Source organism: Artemia sp. Qi Xiang Cuo, chromosome 9 (genome assembly GCF_049724085.1).
Source record: "Artemia sp. Qi Xiang Cuo chromosome 9, ASM4972408v1, whole genome shotgun sequence".
Lineage (NCBI taxonomy): Eukaryota > Metazoa > Arthropoda > Branchiopoda > Anostraca > Artemiidae > Artemia > Artemia sp. Qi Xiang Cuo.
Window position 1 is genome coordinate 9,611,099 of NC_142802.1, and position 20,899 is coordinate 9,631,997.

The 20,899-nt window shown below is 37.3% G+C and overlaps 1 protein-coding gene across 1 annotated transcript in view; it reads right to left on the reverse strand.

Moving 5' to 3' along the window:
* Positions 1 to 1,168: 1,168 nt before the first annotated feature.
* Positions 1,169 to 20,899, reverse strand: part of LOC148948298 (uncharacterized) — a 281,601-nt gene continuing 261,870 nt past the window's right edge. Inside the window, exons 12-13 of the mRNA XM_089094880.1 lie at positions 1,452 to 2,148; positions 1,169 to 1,376 (exon numbers count right to left, since the gene is read on the reverse strand). Of these exons, the coding sequence (XP_088951006.1) occupies positions 1,169 to 1,376; positions 1,452 to 2,148 (905 nt within the window). The remainder of the gene's footprint in view (positions 1,377 to 1,451; positions 2,149 to 20,899) is intronic.

The window sequence follows — 20,899 nt, forward strand, 5'->3', positions numbered from 1 at the left end:
GCTACAGAAGTAAATTGGTCCTGTTTTTACAAGGACTAATTTTCAACGTTTCATTTCTTAATTACCATTAAATTAAACTGGTGTAAAAGTTTCTCGTTTTAGCTTTTTCGGTAGCTTTTTTACCTAATTTTATATTTTAAGATATTCATTACTGAATGCTTAGTTGATTACATATCGAAAAAGGAAATTCCAGTTTAAATCTAAATTCTCTGATATTGTATCTCAATTTTGATCAAATATATTTAATTTTCTAAAAGGAGTAAATTGAAAGCCACTGAGACAAATAAGTTTAGTTTTTAGACGGATGAATTGTCCCCCGTAATTATTTAGCATGTATCATTGATTGTAAAAATCATTTAGGCTTTTTAAGAAATTTTAATCCTTAATAGCATTATCTTATTGAGAATATTCCTCCTAAATAATTTATTTAATAAGGAACAAACAAATTGTTAGGTTTAGATCTTTCATTTCTGAACAGTGCTTCACATGTTAACAAACTTAATTTATTCCTCCTCATCCCAAAAAATTAAAACACATCAAAATCTACCCAAAATACTTTCTTTGTTTATTTAACATTGTTGGCACCATTGGCTACATACTTTTTGTGAAAAATGGAGTTTCTTAGTGCATTTTCTCATCGAATATAGCCCTTAGTTTTTGATTAGTAAAAAGTGAAAAAAATTGTCCTGATCAATTCTTAGGTCTCTAATATACCGTTTCACCTTTCAATTTAACAACTGACAAAACCTTTAAGAAATGTAAAAGGTACTCAAGTTATAATATGAATTGTTTATATGTTCTCGTAAAATGTAAAAAAATTATATAATAAATAAAGTTTAAAGAAACTTTAATTCAACAATATGCAAAATCTATCAAGTTAAAGAAAAAAGGATGATAGATTAAATATGAATTAAAACCCCACTTACACAAAGCAGCATAAAAGCCTAACTGAAGCCCATGGAAAGAAAAAATCTAATAAACTCTTCATACCTAATTTCAAGTATTATTTTTTAATTACATTAAATTAACAATAAAATAAATTACACATTTATTTTAAACCATCTCAAAATCAAACAGAAGCGTGCAGACTAAGTTAAATAAGTTATTATCGTTTTCCTTTTTAGAGGATAGTTTGTTCTAGCTTGCTTCTCTTATTTTATATTTATTGTTAGTACCTATTAGAAGCTTCATAATTTTTCAGTGGTGGGTATGCACTGCCCTCATTCGTCGTTCGATAGTTTGACGGTTGATAAGAACCTACCCCAACGTTTGACGGATCATAAGAGCGTACTCCATAATTTGATGGCTCATTTACACCTTCCCTGTAATTTGACGGCTCAGCATTTATTCGATTATAATTATCTGACGCCTCGTAATTATTCGTCGGATAATTCGATGGGTCGTAATTGCTTGTGCGATTTTTGGATTGCTCGTAATTATTCCCCTCATTTGTTGTTCGATAGTTTGACGGTTCATAAGAACCCATTCCTACGTTGGATGGATCAAAAGAGCGTACCCCATAACTTGACGGCTGGTTTTCTTCATAATTTGATAGCCGATCATTTTTTTTATTGTAAGCATTCGACGGATCATAATTAGTGGCTTGGTAATTCGGTGGCTGATAGTTATTTGTGCGATTTTTTGATTCTTCATAATTATTTCTATCTTGAGCATTTTTTCTTTTTGGCTTTTCATCTTTTGCTGAATAATCATTAGTTCTTGTTCTATAATTTTCCGTATCTTGTTTCCTACTGGTGTATCCATTTTCCTCATTATTACTTCTAGAATTAGATTCGCCATTTCTTTTTGACGAGTATTTATCTCCACGCGATGAATACTTATTTTCGACACTATTTTCCGCTGAATAGCCCTTATCTGCTGCTGCGTTTATTTTCATTTTTGAGCCACCCTTTTTCTCCGAGTAAGCATTGCCTCCCTTCTTTGGATCAGCTGAAAATTTTCCGCCTTTTGTTGATTTTCGATTAGCTGAATCCTTCTTTTGGGCAGAGAAGGTTTTTTGATTTTGTGCTTTGTTACTTTCATCATCATCATCATCATCATCACCAACTAATGACTTCCAGTCTTTGGCTATTTCGTCGTAGTCCATTTCCAAAGCTGCTATGTCTTCTCGTGCTTCAGCAAACTCCCCTAGAGATGTACAATTAAATTAATTATTCTAGTCAGGGATAAGGCAAGCCACTAGTTAAATATGTTATTTAGTTTTCATCATTTTTTTTTTTTAATCGGAATCCTTCAAAAAACGGAAGTACTTTGAAAGGTGTGGAAACCCCAATGAGTAAATTTATTATTTGTAGTTCTGCAGTTTTCAAACAACAAGCCTCAACAGCTTTAGTTTTGGGCAATCTAAAGAAAACACAAAAAACAATCTACATAAAACTTAAGACTCATTTTCCTTAAAATTTATTAATAGTTCCACTATCAGTGGCAGATCTAGGGGGGCACCCCCCTAGTGTAGTCTAAAGTAGTGTCATTTACTTAATTAGCTCAAGTTTGCGTTAATTAAACTTACTCCTAACGCAAGTTTATTACATAAGCCTCTTTTGCACGCTCCCCCCAAAAAAAAATTTTCGGATCCAACTATTTTGCCCCCCTCCCCCCCCCCCCCAAAAAAAAATCATAGATCCGCCCCTGTCCACTTTAGCCACAATTTTGAGTTATGAAAAAAATAGAACAAATACGATATGACCTTCTTCCATAACTGTTCTTTTTTTCTATTTATAAGTTTTTATTTCCTCTAAAATAACAAAATGGGAATTTTAGAAATAAAAAAGGCACGGAAAACTATAGTGAAATCGTATTTTTCTAAGAAACAACCTACCAGGTAGCTACCAGAGTCTATAATTTTTTGGAGGTTCAAATGGTAATATTTCTCTTTTCTTATGTATTTATAATATTTCAATATATTTAAAATTATTTATTTAATTTAATTTTCAAATATAAAGTAAAAAAAAAAACTTATCAAAGCTTGCAAGAATTAAGTCGATTGATTTGCCAAAAAACGGACCTAATACAAAAAATCCAATTCTGTATTCATGACATTGTTATTTTATGAATTGAATTTATTACCTATTATAAAATTAAAATCATTTATTTAAATTTGAGGCACTGAAAAAACAAAGTAACTGATGGACCGGAAATTCAAGATTTGATTGCTCAGGACTTCGAAAACAAAGATGTAAGCTGCTGCAAGAGTGGCAGCTTTATCCTTAGAAGCGATTTAAAAACATTGAGAAATATCCAAGGTCTTCTGCCATAGAAAACAACATGTTGTAAAACCTAAGTATATGTAGGTATTTTAAAGACCACAATGCCTGTCCATGAGGTACAATTAAAAGTTCAAAAGAGATAAGTCCTTTTATTTGACACTGAAACAAATAAATATAAATATATATATATATATATATATATATATATATATATATATATATATATATATATATATATATATATATATATATATATATATATATATATATATATATATATATATATATATATATGGATATTTTCAGAGGGATCCCAGAAAAAAAAAATCCGTAGAGTTTATCTACTGAAGATGGCTGCTGTAATATGTGACCTTTTTTTTGTTTCACTGTCAAATTAAAGGATTTATTCCTATTGAACTGTTATTTGTACGATAAAGATACCTTCCGAGGGCCAACAGCGACTGCAAGCATGGGATCTTTGGACAAATATGTTTGCATACATCAAACATTACCATGAAAATGTGTACCAAGAAAATATATATTTATTGTTTAATATCTGGAGATTTTGTTTTCATACTTCGGGAGCATCCGCATGTGAATCTTGGGATGTTGTCCAATTCTCAATGGGATTCCTGATCGGTCCAACAAATGAATACACAGAAATGAATCTTTGATTAAAATTTTCTAAGCTGTTTGTCTTGTGAACTAGATCAACTTAGTCTCTGGTCAATTGCCAATTGTCATTTGGTCAATTGTCAATTTCAAGATTTAGTCTTAAAATTTTTGCTCTCCATCAGTAAGTTAATTACTTCTCTTTCTTTGACAGTATATATAAGATAGCGTTGTATATGTTAATGACACTAAGTGCAATCTACTACAAGTTTTTTTCTAAATAAATTAAACAGGAGAATATCGACAAAAATGACATCTCACCTAGCTTTCGCTGTTCCAACAGAAAATAAATCTCAAAGTAATTTTATAGAATAGAATTGAATAGAATTCATTTTTGCTTAAAGACAATAGGCCATGGAAAATTATATAAAACAAAGAACTTTTACACAGAAAGTTAAAAAATCCTAAAATAATCCTACAGAAATGTAGTTCTATGAGCCATCGTGAGACAAAGGAATCGTACAAAACTTCTGACACCCATAAAACATTCATACGCATACACTCTCAACAGCCAATAAAAATCAAAATCCTCCCTAGCAAACAATTAGATTCTCCAATCAGTCTGTTTTTCACATTCACACATCAAGTAATATACACTTTCAATCAACCCTCCACATCAAGGACAAAAATAAAGACCAGTATTTGACCTTTCCCCCGATAAACTTTCTTCTTTGGCCCAGTGGCAAACTATCGGCCCTCATTTCAATTAATAAATTTATTTCTTTTTCATTCAAACCCAGCTTAAACATAAAAGTTCACCCCAAATCTCTGTCGGCCAATAAAGACTCAGTGAAGTCGAAAGCGAGCGCTGGGCCTGCCATGTCTGTATTTTCTGGTCCTATAAAATCCTTTTAACTAATCCACTTGCTTGGTCTCTCATATCCTTAGAGGTCCTATACTTAGAAAAAGACCTCAAATTTTGTAACAGCACGCTGGTATGAACTGGTAGTATCTATTTAGAAACTAATTATTGTCGTTTCTTACCTCTATTTCCTGACATTCCTTGGAGAATACCGACAATAAAAGATTTGATAATTCTTAGACACACTTTTTTTTGTTTCCTGAAAAAAAAACGTTTCTGTTCTCTTCAATAGCCATTTTTTATATTCCCTGAAAAAAGTTTGGTACCAAAGACGATACAAATCTGTGTGTTATTAGAAGTAATTTTTTTCCTGATATGAAATTGATTAAATTGGTTCATGTACTTTTATTAAATTTTCAATTTTAAGAAGTAGGCTCAGAAGTTTCATTCTCGAAAAGGAAGTTTTTCCTCTATTCTGTCATTGTGATAGTTGTGTATCTTCCTAATACTGAATTATTATTATTTTTTTTTTTCAACCCACACTGTACAGAGGTACAATACGTGGAGTATCACGAGGAAAAACACATAAAATGCAACACAAATCAATATATAAATCAAAGATTACCAATTACAGTGTAACACATAATAATTTAAAAGAAACTAAAACAAAAAATAAATAACGTGAAAGGAGGGGGGAAAGAGGAAAAGAGAAAAAAACTGACAACTTGCAGAGTCTAATAAGCTGCCATTATTATTATCTTTATTTGATTTTTACTCACTCTTTTCAATTCTAAAATGTAGAATGACCAAACAGAGAAAAACAACTAAACAAATAAAAGAAAAATAGCTTACGACTGAAAAAACCTGATAAGGTGATGGTGCGGAGAAAAACGGATACAAGCAGTATTTGAAAGTTTTCTGTAAGTGCTTCCAGTTTTTCAGTAATATTAGGAACAAGAAATTTATTAATAATTACCCGGTTTTTGGTCCAAGGTGGAAGAAACAACAAAAATTTACAAAATCTAAAATCCGGATTCTTTTTAACTCATTTTTCTTCAAAAGGAGAAAAATTCCAGAAGCAAAAAGAATTGAATGGTCACAAAAAGTTGAGTAGAGCTTGGCCAACGCGAGTTTATTATATTTACCTCTATTGGCAACAATCTTAGCATATCCTAATTTAATTTTCATATTAATGTTTGAGACTGTGCGCTGGTACAAGCTGGGAAGATTATTTGTAATAGAAATACCGAGCCATCGAGGAGAATCTACGAGAGGTATAGTAAAGCCACTACAGCGAGGGGACGTACAAGAAATGTTATTAAAAGAAAGAAATTTGCATTTCCCTACATTAAAAGAAAGGCCTATGTCTGAAAAAGAAGTGGCAACACAAGAAACCATGTTAGATAAACCAGTTTTAGTACGGCTGATAAGAAGCAGATCATCAGCGTAAGCCAGGTATGAAACATCAGAAAAACCGGAGAGATAGGTAGCCGATATCTTTGCCAGAACTCCTGAAATACATAAATTAAAAAGGGTCGGAGATAAAACTCCACCTTGCCTTAAACTTCTTTTCAATTTAATAATAGATCATGGCACAGATTTCAGCCGAAGAAAAGAATTAGAGTACCAGTACCGAAGAAGTAAAATAACCGATAGACTGACACCGCAACCACGAAGAGCAGAAAAAAGTTGACTATGACATACACTATCAAAAGCTTTTGATAAATCTAAAGTACAAAGATATATACTCCTTCCCTTAGAAGAATTTTCAAGGAGCAAAGAATATAATACACGATGTGCGTGTTGACAACCTAATCCGGGCTTAAATCCAAACTGGTTATCTCTCTCAAGCCTATTATTGGTCACAAAAGGTAGTAATACATGCTCAAGAACTTTACTAAAAGTGCAAGAGACAGTAGTAGGTCGGTAAGAAGAGCAAATAAAAGGAGAATTTCCCTTCTTTGAAATTGAAGAAACAGTTCCACACAAACAACTCTCAGGTACACTAGAAGTACAAATACACATCTGGAGAAGTAGGAGTATATGGTCAATAAGGGGGAAGCAATCTAATAAAAGGTGAAATCTAGATATACCATCATTATCAACATTATCTGATTTAAGTTTCTTAATTGCTTCAATTACGGATGAAAGAGAAATGGGAACACAGAGACGCTGAGATAGAGGGGTACTAAAAATAGCAGAAAGAGAATGAGAATACAAAGAATGCACACGGTAATCAACATTAGAAAAAAATAGACGAGTACGGACCATGTCAAGCAGATGCAGGAAGACAATCACTACTTGGCATATCACTTCTAATCGACTCAGAATTAATAACTTTTTGCTATTCTCTCTTTGACACTGGAAAATCCGTACCACGATAGCGCATTGACTTAAGATATTTTTTATATTCACTCCGCGTCTTATGCTTAAGGTCAGATACAATTCCACAAGGCGGTCTTTCACATTCATTCCAGACTTTTAACCACAACTTAGCTTTATTTTTCAAAGTTTTTAAATTAGGATCTAAAGACCAGATAGGTTTTTGCGTACCACGTCTAACACGTTGCAGCGGCACTGCAACTACCTCGGCATCTTTTACACATTTAATTATTTGATTATAATAGCAATCCAGGTCCTTTTTGCAATTCACTTGTATAGAGCTCTGAAGCAGATGATAGGGAACTCATATAGCAGACAGCAGCCTTGTTAGTGTAAACGCATAGAGAGGAACATCAGCTTTCTTCCAATTACTTTTTTCAGATCATTTGGAGACCTGGGTACTCCACAGAAACTTTCAGGGCTTCAATTCAGTGTAAGAGTAAATAAGATAGGGAGATGGTCCAAATCTTTTTCTTCAGTGTGTACAAACAGCACTGATGAAGCAATAATAGATGAACAAATAATGTGATCAATATTGCTGTTACTGCATGACTGGTGAATGTAAGAAAACCGATGAGTTTTTGGTATAATATGATAAGATAGAAGGCAATCTAACAACAAATCACTTCTCACTGATGAGTTATTTATATCCGTATTGAGGTCACCAATGATCATATAATCTAGAGAAATAGAAAGAATTTTTTCCACTAGAAACTTCAACTTGTTAGTGGCATTAGCATATCTAGCCATCGATCTGGAAGAACGGTCATCATAAGACAGATAAGAATTAATGAAAACAGTAGTGCCCATACGAGCAGCCAAAAAAAACTCATCTGAGTAAACAATCACCAGCGAAACCAAATTAGGATTACGCTTAAAAACACAAGCTAGCCCACCGGATGGGTAGCCCCTTGTGGCTCTGGCAGCATTCAAAAACAAATCATGATGAAGGCTACGACGCAAAACGTTAATGTTAAAGTCTGTAAGAAGATGCTCCTGTAAACAAACCAAATCAAAATCATTGTAGAGCTCATCAATAACGAAGTCCTTATCCTTTGTACCATTAATATCAAACGATATTATTGAAAACTCCAAAGTCATTGCAAAAAGTGGGAGCGCGACATTAGTTCCTTAGATATAGGGCAGGACAAGCTATCAGAAGTATGATTTTTACACAGTTAGCACACGTGGGAGTAGCACTACAAGGACTATCCTTAGTTGAAAGATGTGGCCCAGCAGATCTGGCACATTTTTGGACATTGCTGGTGCAAGCACTTTGAAAGTGATCGTTTGATCGGCATTTGAAGCAGTATTTAGGTATTTCCTTAAATTCGTGAATTTGAAAAAATTGATATCAAACTTTAATTTTTTCTTTAATAAGTAGACTGAGTGAAGGAGTCTTCAAATCCAAGCTTGACTGACATAGTCTGGCCCAGTCGATTTGCACTTATTATACCTTGCAGTCTATTAATAACTGAAAGGTCAACATCAACTGGAAAACCTCTGAGAATCCCAATAAAGCGCTTGGATCGTACTTTAACTGTTGCTCCGGTAATAAAGATTTGATCCGATGTACAGAAATCTTCAGTTTCAGATTTATCGATATTGATATACCATCTGTCTTTAACAGGTTTCGCACTACAAACTAATTCATGCCCAGCTATTTGATCGAGAACAGATTTGCGTTTAATCGGATCAGACAGATCTGAAGGCACTTTAGAGACAATAACTGTCGTATGAGTGTCGGAAGTTGAGGAAAATTCAACTGATAATTGTCAAGTTGCCCTGATTGTCTTTGTTGTTGCTCATTAAACTTAGAGAGTAAAGAAGTATAAGTATTTGCAGGGAGACATTGCACCTCTGTAGGTCGCTTTATCACAAACATAGATACAAAAGTGTCGCTACTGTCAAAAAGATCTTAACAGAGAAATAATGTCACTAAAATGATTAGAAAGTGCATTGTTTCCCTTACGTACTGGGCTATCCGATTCAGGTGCACTAATTTGCCACATTAAACTTTTAGCTTCTTTGACTATATTCACGTCAAAAAACTCCATACTATGTCTTTTAATAATATCCTCCTCAATTCCGCTTTGCAAATTGCTTTGAATAAAATTCAGAACAGGAGAATATACAAGTTCAGGCGTTTCGTCAGAGCGTTTCATTGCTATCGCAATCACCATTAATTCAAGAAAAAATACTGAATTAATAAATATCGAAATATAGGTCAAACTAAAAGCAAAGTAGATTCCATTTTATAATCCTCTAAAAGTTAACTCAGGTCAACAACTCATTTGGAATAAATTATGACCTCACCAAAATAAATCCAGACAGGAATAATATCCAATTCAATTTTGGTGTTACCTCACTGAACTCTGTATAAGTAGTATCCATCTTTTGAATTCTACAAGGCCTCCGTACCAAACAGGTTTTTCTGGTAGGTATAGTATGCTACAGGGGCATTACACCCTTTCAAAGAGATTTACGCAATTTAAGGACAAGTTTTTCTGACGTAGATTTCTAGTTCATGATATACAAGTTTTTTTTTTTAGGTTAAATCCGTGGTCATTCATCTGTAAGTTGATTAATACGTTTTTTTTTTTAAACTTGGCTAATAGGTTTTTAAACCTATTGCTACGAACGCTACATGCATTCCATTTTTGGAACTAGGAGCGAAATTGTGTGATGCTATCAGACTGGTTTCGTTTCATGGGTTCATTAATAGAAGGACTAATGTTTTTGAAAAGAGTAATTACTTCTTTAGTTTACGAGATTTGCGAATTTTTTGCGAAAAGGTATTTGCGTAAAGGTATTGCGATGGTTAAGAATGCCTCACGGGTAATTAAAGAATGGGATGCTTGCATCAACAATACAAAGAATAAGCTCAGATACTTAATAGATTTGACACTTACAAGAGACATTGCTAGAAAGTATTCAATAGCTTAATTGAAAAGTAACGATAGAATGACATTGTGACTTGACCTAGCTTTACCTCGCCATAGTGGTCTGTATAATACATAAGTAACGTTTGAAAAGTATTGTCAATTTAAAAAGAAATGGCTGAAAAGTGTTTTGAGGGGGATGGGTTGCATGGAGAGTTGAGTTGCACGAGGGTTCAGTTAAAGGGGATACAGTTGCACGGGGGTTTCGGTTATACAGGGGTTCAGTTACAAGGGGGATTCAGTTGCACGGGGGTTGAGTTAAATGGGAATTGAGTTCCACGAGAGTAGTGCTTTGTCGTAGTTTAGCCGTGGGGTCCCTTACCACAACCCCAAAGGGCTCCGATCCCCCCACCCCAACTCCGAAGGAACCCCCCGGTCCTCAAAGGTTCTCTAGGCTCCCAAAGGGGCCGTGGTTTACCTTGTAACTTTTTCATTCTCTTGATTTTCAAAGTTCCATTTGAAGGACTCTGTTGTTTTAAGCCAGTGTGATTTTTTCTTTACATGGTGTTCGTTCAAAAAAGCGAGAATTTCTGTTAAATAAATAATTCTTATATTTTTTCCGTTCAATTGAAGGCGAGGATTTCTGGTAAATAAATAATTGTTATATTTTTTAAAATGACTTCACGGGGTTTGAGGGGCCTCTGTTGTTTTAAGCCGTTTGATTTTTTTCTTTACATGGTGTTCGTTCAAAAAGCGAGGATATTCCGTGTGATTTTTTTGGGAAGTTTAATGAATTTATTAGTTACCGAGAGTTCAATGACTCCCCCCCTCAATGACTTCCAGGGGGTTTTATGACTCCTCCTCACAATGAATTCAGATGGTTATAGGACTCATCCCCCTAGCCATAACTCCATTCAACCTTGAGCGTAGATATAAAAGTTTGATGAAGTATTTTTCTGCTTAACAACTACATTAATAACTTCCAAGATGATAAGACTTATTTTTTAATTTAATTGGGAATGAAAAGTAAAAGTATAACATAAAGAACAAGGTATTTTGGAGGGGGTCGCTAACTTTATATACGGGATAATTTCCATTCGTCTTAGTTTTTAACGATGCTCCTTATTTCTAGTTGAAAATGCTTATTTTTTAATTTAATTTGGAACGAAAAGTCAAAGTCTAACATAAAGAACAAGGTATTTCGGAGAGGGTAGCTCACTTCATATACGGGATAATTTCGATTCGTCTTAGTTTTTAACGATGCTCCTTATTTCTAGTTGAAAATGCTTATTTTTTAATTTAATTGGGAATGAAAAGTCAAAGTATAACATAAAGAACACGGTATTTCGGAGGGGGTAGCTAACTTAATCTACGGGATAATTTCCATTCGTCTTTGTTTTTAACGATGCTCCTTATTTCTAGTTGAAAATGCTTATTTTTTTAATTTAATTGGGAATGAAAAGTCAAAGTGCCAGAATGGTTGAAATCCACTAGCTCAGTATTGGGGTCTTAGTCCACCAGCCCGAATGGTGGAAATACACTGGCTCAGTATTGAGGTCTAAGTCCAACAGCCTGAATGGTAGAAATTCACTAACTCAGATTTGGGGTCTTAGTCCACCAGCCTGAATGGTGGAAATTCACTAGCTCATAATTGAGGTCTTAGTCCACCAGCCTGAATGGTTGAAATTCACTAGCTCAGAATTGGGGTCTTAGTCAGTGTTCAGATTGGAGCGTTGGGGTCCGACTATCTGGGGTTTATTTGTCAAGACCTGAATGCTAAGCGATGGACATGAGCTCGATTGGGACCCCATTGTGAAAACGGAAAACAAAAAACAAAAAATATATTGTTGATATGTGTGTAGAGCATGGCATGGTTACCGCTAGGGGCAACAGTCTAACCGTTGACGGTTTTAGGTATCCGTGAATAAGTTCTAAGGCGAGAGTGGAAATTGGGAAAAATTTTTGGAGGTGCCCACCTCACCTGCTCAGAGTCTCAGGCAAGTGACACTAAATTTGAAAAAGTGGAAATTGGCTCAGATTTTCTAAACTGAGCTTAGACAGTGAATAGATACTATTGGGAAAGTTATTGGAGACGCTGGGCATCCTTGAACAAGTGCTAAATTGAGAGAGGAATTTGAGACAATATTTGGGGGCACCCACCCACCCATAGTCTCCGGCAGGTGACCCAAAAATTTAAAAAACACACAGAGACGACAGACACAAAGAGACGAATCACACACAGAGAGGACAAACACACAGAAACGACACATAGAGACTATACACACACAGAGATGATACACACACACAGAGTCAACACACACAGAGAGATGAGACACACACACAGAAAAGACAAACAAACATAGAGACGACACACACACAGAGACGACACACACACACACAGATACTACACACACATAGAGACACCACACACATAGAGACAACACACACACACACACAGACAACATCCACACAGAGACGACAAACACACACACAGAGACGACACACTCAAATTGACGACTTACACATAGAGACGACAAACACACAGAGACGTCAAACACACAGAGACGACACACGTAGAAAGACGACACAGACACAGAGACGACACACTCAAAGTGACGACTTATACATAGAGACACGGAGACAACACACACACACAAAGAGACGACACACACACACACACACACACACACAGATACGAAACACACAAAGAGACGACACACACACACAGACGACACACACACACACAGAGCACAAGCACACACAGACGACATAGACATAGAGAATACTGAAAAAGACAGACGACACACACACACACACACACACACACACACAGACAGACGACAACACACACCGACACGAGACACATATAGCCGACACACACACACACACACAGATCAAAAACACATTGAGATAACACACACACACAAAGAGACGACACACACACAGAGATGACAAACTCAAATAGATGACTTACGATAAGAAACGACACAAACACACACACACACACACACACACAGAGAGACGACAAAACACACAGAGACAAGACACATAGAGACGACACACACACACACACAGATGACACACACACGGAGTCAACACACCCACACACAGAAACGACACACACACACAGAGACGAAACACACAAAGAGACGACACACTCACAGAGACGACACACACACACAGAGCACACACGGGTAGAACCCTCACCACCAAGGTCAGTTTAGGTTAGATTAGGTTAAGTTACCTAAAATTTCTAGGTTAACTTACATCAGGTTAAGTGGCGCGCCACTTAACCTGATGTAAGTTAACCTAGAAATGTTAGGTATACTAACCTAATCTAACCTAACCTGACCTTGGTGGTGAGGGTTCTACCCGTGTGTGCTCTGTGTGTGTGTGTCTTCTCTGTGCGTGTGTCGTCTCTTTGTGTGTTTCGTATCTGTGTGTGTGTGTGTGTGTGTGTGTGTGTGTGTCGTCTCTGTGTGTGTGTGTGTTGTCTCGGTGTGTTTTTCATCTATGTGTGTGTGTGTGTGTGTCGTCTCTCTGTGTCTCTTCTCTGTGTGTTTTGTCGTATCTCTGTGTGTGTGTGTGTCGTCTATATGTGTAAGTCTTCTATTTTAGTTTTTCGTCTCTGTTTGTGTGTCGTATCTTTGTGTGTGTGTTGTCTCAGTGTGTTTGTCATCTGTGTGTGTGTGTGTGTGTCGTCTCTATGCGTCTAGTGTCTGTGTTTGTGTTCTTCTCTGTGTGTTTGTGTGTGTCGTCTCTATGTGTAAGTCGTCACTTTTAGTATGTATTATCGGTGTTTGTGTACTCTGTGTGTGTGTGTGTCGTCTCTTTGAATGTGTATTCTCTGTGTGTGTTGGGTATCTGTTTGTTTGTGTGTGTGTGTGTCGTGTCTGTGTGTGTGTGTTTTTTATCAGTTTGTGTTTCATCTCTCTGTGGGTGTTGTTGGTTCGGCTCTATTGGGCGCGGGTCTGTGTGTTTTGGCGTCTCTGTGTGTGTGTGTGTGTGTGTGTGTGTCGACAATAGTTTGTTGTCGACTCATAGTGTATGTCGTCTCTGTGTGTGTCTTCCCAGTATTTACTTCTACTCTGTGTGTGTGTGTTCTATCTCTTTGCTGGTGTTGTGTTGTGGCCTTACTAAAAAAAAAAAACTACTTTATTAAAAAAAAATAAATTAAATTGATCATAAGACCTAAATTATTTCATCAGATATGCCAAGTCTCGTATCTCTGTGTGTGTTGACTCTGTGTGTTTGTATCGTCTCTGTCCAAGTGTCGTCTCTATGTGTCGTTTCTGTGTGTTTGTCCTCTCTGCGTGTGATTCGTCTCTTTGTGTCTGTCGTCTCTGTGTGTTTGTCCTCTCTCTGTGTGTGTGGACTCTGTGTGTGTGTGTTGTCTCTTTGAATGTGTATTCTCTGTGTGTGTGTAGTATCTGTGTGTGTGTGTTGTATGTGTGTGTTTTTAGTGTGTGTGTGCGAGTCGTATCTCTATGTGTTGTCGTCTCTGTGTGTGTGTGTCGTCTCTGTGTCTTTGTTGTCTCTATGTGTGTGTGTCGTCTCTGTTTATGTGTGTGTGTGTGTGTAGTTTCTGTGTGCTTGTAGTCTCTGTGTGTGTGTCGTATCTTTTTGTAAGTATTCAATTTGTGTGTGTCGTCTCTGTGTGTGTGTAGTCTCTGTGTGTGTGTTTGTTTCGTCTCTGTGTGGATGTTGTCTGTGTGTGTGTGTTGTCTCTATGTGTGTGTCTTCCCTATGTGTGTTTCGTATCTTTGTGTGTGTGACGTCTCTTTGTGTGTGTTGACTCTGTGTGTTCGTATCGTCTCTGTGCATGTGTCGTCTCTATGTGTCGTTTCTGTGTGTTTGTCCTCTCTGTGTGTGATTCGTCTCTTTGTGTCTGTCGTCTCTGTGTGTTTGTCCTCTGTGTGTCTGTCATCTCTATGTCTGTGTTGTCTCTATGTGTGTGTCGTCTCTGTGTGTGTGTGTTGTTTCTGTGTGTTTGTCCTCTCTGTGCGTGTGTCGTCTCTTTGTGTGTTTCGTATCTGTGTGTGTTTTGTCTCTGTGTGTTTGTCGTCTCTGTTTGCGTGTCGTCTCTCTATGTGTGACGTCTCTGTGTGTTTGTCGTCTCTGTGTGTTTGTCGTCTCTCTGTGTAAGTCTTCTCTGTGTGTTTGTCGTCTCTGTGTGTGTGTCTTATCTATATGTGTGTAGTCTCTGTGTGTTTGTGGGCTCTGTGTGTGTGTGTCGTCTCTATGTGTAAGTCGTCACTTTGAGTGTGTCGTCTCTGTGTGTGTGTGTGTGACGTCTCTTTGTGTCGTTTCTGTGCGTTTGTCCTCTCTGTGTGTGATTCGTCTCTTTGTGTCTGTCGTCTCTGTGTGTTTGTCCTCTCTCTGTGTGAGTGGACTATGTGTGTGTGTGTCGTGTCTGTGAATGTGTCGTCTCTGTGGGTGTTTAGTATCTGTTTGTGTGTGTTGTCTCTGTGTGTTTGTCGTCTCTGTGTGCGTGTCGTCTCTCTTATTGTTGTCTTCTCGGTGTGTGTGTCGTCTCTGTGTCTGTGTTGTCTCTCTGTGTGTGTCGTCTCTGTGTATGTGTGTGTGTGTGTTGTTTCTGTGTGATTGTCGTCTCTGTGTGTGTGTCGTCTCTTTGTGTTAGTCGTCACTTTGTGTGTGTCGTCTCTGTGTGTGTGTCGTCTCTGTGTGTGTGTTTGTGTCGTCTCTGTGTGGATGTTGTTTGTGTGTGTGTGTGTTGTCTCTATGTGTGTGTCGTCACTATTTGTGTTTTGTATCTGTGTGTGTGTGACGTCTCTTTGTGTGTGTCATCTCTATGTGCGTGTGTCTTTTCTGTTTTTGTGTGTCTCGTCTCTCTGTGTGTGTTGACTCTGTGTGTTTGTATCGTCTCTGTGCATGTTTCGTCTCTATGTGTCGTTTCTGTGTGTTTTTCCTCTCTGTGTGTGATTCGTCTCTTTGTGTCTGTCGTCTCTGTGTGTTTGTTCTCTGTGTGTGAGTGAACTCTGTGTGTGTAGTCTCTTTGGGGTATTTTGTATTTGTGTTTCGGTCATATATAGGTCTTTGGTGTCTGGATGTGTTTATTGGATCTGTGTGTGTGTGTCGTTTCTGTGTGTTTGTCCTCTCTGTGCGTTTGTCATTGGGGTTGTGTTGTCGGAACTGTGTGTGTGTTTTCTCTTTGTGTTTGTCGTCTCTGTTTTCGTGTCGTCTCTATATGTGTTTATTCTCTTTGTGTTTGTCGTCTCTGTGTGTATGTTGTCTCTATGTGTAAGTCGTCACTTTGAGTGTGTCGTCTCTGTGTGTGTGTCGTCTCTCTATCTGTGTCGTCTCTGTGTGTGTGTCTTCTCTGTGTGTGTGTGGTCTCTCTGTGTAAGTAGTCTCTTTGTGTGTGTCGTCTCTGTGTGTGTGTGTCGTCTCTGTGTGGATGTTGTCTCTGTGTGTGTGTGTGTTGTCTCTATGTGTGTGTCGTCTCTAAGTGTGTTTCGTATTTGTGTGTGTGTGACGTCTCTTTGTGTGTGTCGTCTCTATGTGTGTTTTGTCATTTCTGTGTGCGTGTCTCGTCTCTCTGTGTGTGTTGACTCTGTGTGTGTGTATCATCTCTGTGCATGTGTCGTCTCTATGTGTCGTGTCTGTGTGTTTGTCCTCTCTGTGTGTGATTCGTCTCTTTGTGTATGTCGTCTCTGTGTGTTTGTCGTCTCTGTGTGTGTGTCGTCTCTATGTTTAAGTCGTCACTTTGAGTGAGTCGTCTCTGTGTGTGTGTCGTCTCTATATGTGTATGTGTCGTGTTTGTGTGTGTGTGGTCTCTGTGTATGTGTCGTCTCTCTGTGTAAGTCGTCACTGTGAGTGTGTCGTCTCTGTGTGTTTGTCGTCTCTGTGTGGCTTTTGTCTCTGTGTGTGTGTTGTCTCTATGTGTGTGTTGTCTCTATGTGTGTGTAGTAACTGTGTGTGTGTGTGACGTCTCTTTGTGTGTGTTGTCTCTATGTGTGTTTGTCATTTCTGTGTGTGTGTCTCATTTCTCTGTGTGTGTTGACTCTGTGTGTGTGTATCGTCTCTGTGCATGTGTCGTCTCTATGTGTCGTTTATGTGTGTTTTTCTTCTCTTTGTGTGATTCGTCTATTTTTGTGTGTAGTCTCTGTATGTTTTTTAAATTATTTGGTCACCTGCTGGAGACTGGGCGGGTGGGTGCCCCCAAATATTGTCCCAAATTCCTCTCTCAATTTAGCACTTGTTCAAGGATGCCCAGCGTCTCCAATAACTTTCCCAATAGTATCTATTCAATGTCTCAGCTCAGTTTAGAAAATCTGAGCCAATTTCCACTTTTTCAAATTTAGGGTCACTTGCCTGAGACTCTGAGCAGGTGAGGTGGGCACCTCCAAAAATTTGTCCCAGTTTCTACTCTCGCCTTAGAACTTATTCACGGATACCTAAAACCGTCAACGGTTAGACTGTTGCCCCAAGCGGTAACCATGCCATGCTCTACACACATATCAACAATATATTTTTTGTTTTTTGTTTTCCGTTTTCACAATGGGGTCCCAACCGAGCTCATGTCCATCGCTTAGCATTCAGGTCTTGACAAATAAAGCCCAGATAGTCGGACCCCAACGCTCCAATCTGAACACTGACTAAGACCCTAATTCTGAGCTAGTGAATTTCCACAATTCAGGCTGGTGGACTAAGACCCCAATTCTGAGCTAGTGAATTTCCACCATTCAGGCTGGTGGACTAAGACCCCAATACTGAGCTAGTGAATTTCGACCATTCAGGCTGGTGGACTGAGACCTCAATACTGAGCCAGTGGATTTCCACCATTCAGGCTGGTGGACTAAGACCCCAATACTGAGCTAGTGGATTTCAACCAATCTGGCACTTTGACTTTTCATTCCCAATTAAATTAAAAAAATAAGCATTTTCAACTAAAAATAAGGAGCATCGTTAAAAGCTAAGACGAATGGAAATTATCCCGTAGATGAAGTTAGCTACCCCCTCCGAAATACCTTGTTCTTTATGTTAGACTTTTACTTTTCATTCCCAATTAAATTATAAAATAAGAATTTTCAACTAGAAATAAGGAGCATCGTTAAAAACTAAGACGAATGGAAATTATCCCGTATATGAAGTTAGCTACCCCCTCCGAAATACCTGGTTCATTATGTTAGACTTTGACTTTTCATTCTCAATTAAATTAAAAAATAAGAATTTTCAACTATAAATAAGGAGCATCGTTAAAAACTAAGACAAATGGAAATTATCCCGTATATGAAGTTAGCTACCCCCTCCGAAATACCTTGTTCTTTATGTTAGACTTTGACTTTTCGTTCCCAATTAAATTAAAAAATAAGTCTTATCATCTTGGAAGTTATTAATGTAGTTGTTAAGCAGGAAAATACTTCATCAAACTTTTATATCTTCGCTCAAGGTTGAATGGAGTTATGGCTAGGGGGATGAGTCCTAAAACCATCTGAATTCATTGTGAGGAGGAGTCATAAAACCCCCTGGAAGTCATTGAGGGGAGGAGCCGTTGAACTCTCGGTAACTAATAAATTCATTAAACTTCCCAAAAAAATCACACGGAATATCCTCGCTTTTTGATCGAACACCATGTAAAGAAAAAATCAAACGGCTTAAAACAACAGAGCCCCCTCAAACCCCGTGAAGTCATTTTAAAAGGTATTACAATTATTTATTTAACAGAAATCCTCGCCTTCAACTGAACGGAAAAAATATAAGAATTATTTATTTAACAGAAATTCTCGCTTTTTTGAACGAACCCCATGTAAAGAAAAAATCACACTGGCTTAAAACAACAGAGTCCTTCAAACGGAACTTTGAAAATCAAGAGAATGTAAAAGTTACAAGGTAAACCACGGCCCCTTTGGGAGCCTAGAGAACCTTTGAGGACCGGGGGTTCCTTCGGGGTTGGGGGGGGGATCGGAGCCCTTTGGGGTTGTGGTAAGGGACCTCACGGCTAAACCACGACAAAGCACTACTCTCGTGGAACTCAATTCCCATTTAACTCAACCCCCGTGCAACTGAATCTTCTTGTAACTGAACCCCTGTATAACCGAAACCCCCGTGCAACTGTATCCCCTTTAACTGAACCCTCGTGCAACTCAACCCTCCATGCAACCCATCCCCCTCAAAACACTTTTCAGCCATTTCTTTTTAAATTGACAATACTTTTCAAACGTTACTTATGTATTATACAGACCACATCGGCGAGGTAAAGCTAGGTCAAGTCACAATCTCATTCTATCGTTACTTTTCAATTAAGCTATTGAATACTTTCTAGCAATGTCTCTTGTAAGCGTCAAATCTATTAAGTATCTGAGCTTATTCTTTGTATTGTTGATGCAAGCATCCCATTCTTTAATTACCCGTGAGGCATTCTTAACCATCGCAATACCTTTACGCAAATACCTTTTCGCAAAAAATTCGCACAAATCTCGTAAACTAAAGAAGTAATTACCCTTTTCAAAAACATTAGTCCTTCTATTAATGAACCCATGAAACGAAACCAGTCTGATAGCATCACACAATCTCGCTCCTAGTTCCAAAAATGGAATGCATGTAGCGTTCGTAGTAATAGGTTTAAAAACCTATTAGCCAAGTTTAAAAAAAAAAAAACCTACTAATCAACTTACAGATGAATGATCACGGATTTAACCTAAAAAAAAAAACTTGTATATCAGGAACTAGAAATCTACGTCAGGCAAACTTGTCCTTAAATTGCGTAAATCTCTTTGAAAGGGTGTAATGCCCCTGTAGCATACTATACCTACCAGAAAAACTTGTTTGGTACGGAGGCGTCGTAGAATTCAAAAGATGGATACTACTTGTATAATTAACCAGCATTTGGTAGGACGAAAAGAAAGGCCACTCAGTTTCATTGCTCTTAAGTGCTTTACCAAATAGAAACTGATCTTTGTCCTTTCTTTCAAGTCTTGCTATCTAAGATGAAAATCAAAAATAAAAGCTAAAAGGATTAACTTATTTAAAAAATTCTCTTCCCTAAAAAACTTGGTCTGTTCGCTTCAACAAATTTTTATATTTACTAAAAACAGATTAATACCAAAAGATGATTTAACTTTAACCATATTAAATAAAACAACAAGTTTTTTTTTCAGCTGAAAGTAAAGAACAACATTAAAACTTAAAATAAACAGAAATTATTACTTATATGAGTGGGTTCCACTCCCGTCGTCAATACCTTGCTCTTTACGCTAAAGTTCAAATTTTATTCCGATTCTGTAAAAATGATCCCTGAATCACAACGGTTTAATTAGACTAAATAGCACTTTTAAAAGTACTAAAACAGCGTACAGAGCAAGGTATTGATAAGGGAGCCCAACCCACTCATATACGTAATAGTTTCTGTTTGTTTTAATGCTGCTTTTTACTTTCAGTTGAAAAAATTATTTTTTTATTTAATTTCTGATCGTTTTTTTAATATGGTGAGAAATCTGGCACCCCCCTTCGTAGAAAATTCCCTTTCCCCACGAAATATTCCTCCATGGAAAGATCCTCCCACGTAGCCCCCTCCCCGAACCCCCTCCCAAGATAAAATCCCCCTGGAAACGTCTATGTACTTACCAATAACCAATGCTATATATAAACAAAGGGCAAAGTTCATAATTTTCAGCCTTTCCCAAAGGACTGTGGGGATTAATTCGTCCTCTAAGACATAGTTAATATATATTTTGACTATTCTGAACAAAATGGCTATCTAAAAAATTCCGAAAGTCATTTTGGAAAAAAATGAGTGTTGGAGGGGGCCAAGTTGCCCTCCGTTTTTTTTGGTCACTTAGAAAGTGCACTGAAACTTTTAGTTTCCATTCAAATGAGCCTTCTACCGATGACCTATGACCACTGGATATATACGATCTCCCCTGGAAAAAAAAGAGAAAAAACAAACAAATAAACTCGCATCCGTGATCGTT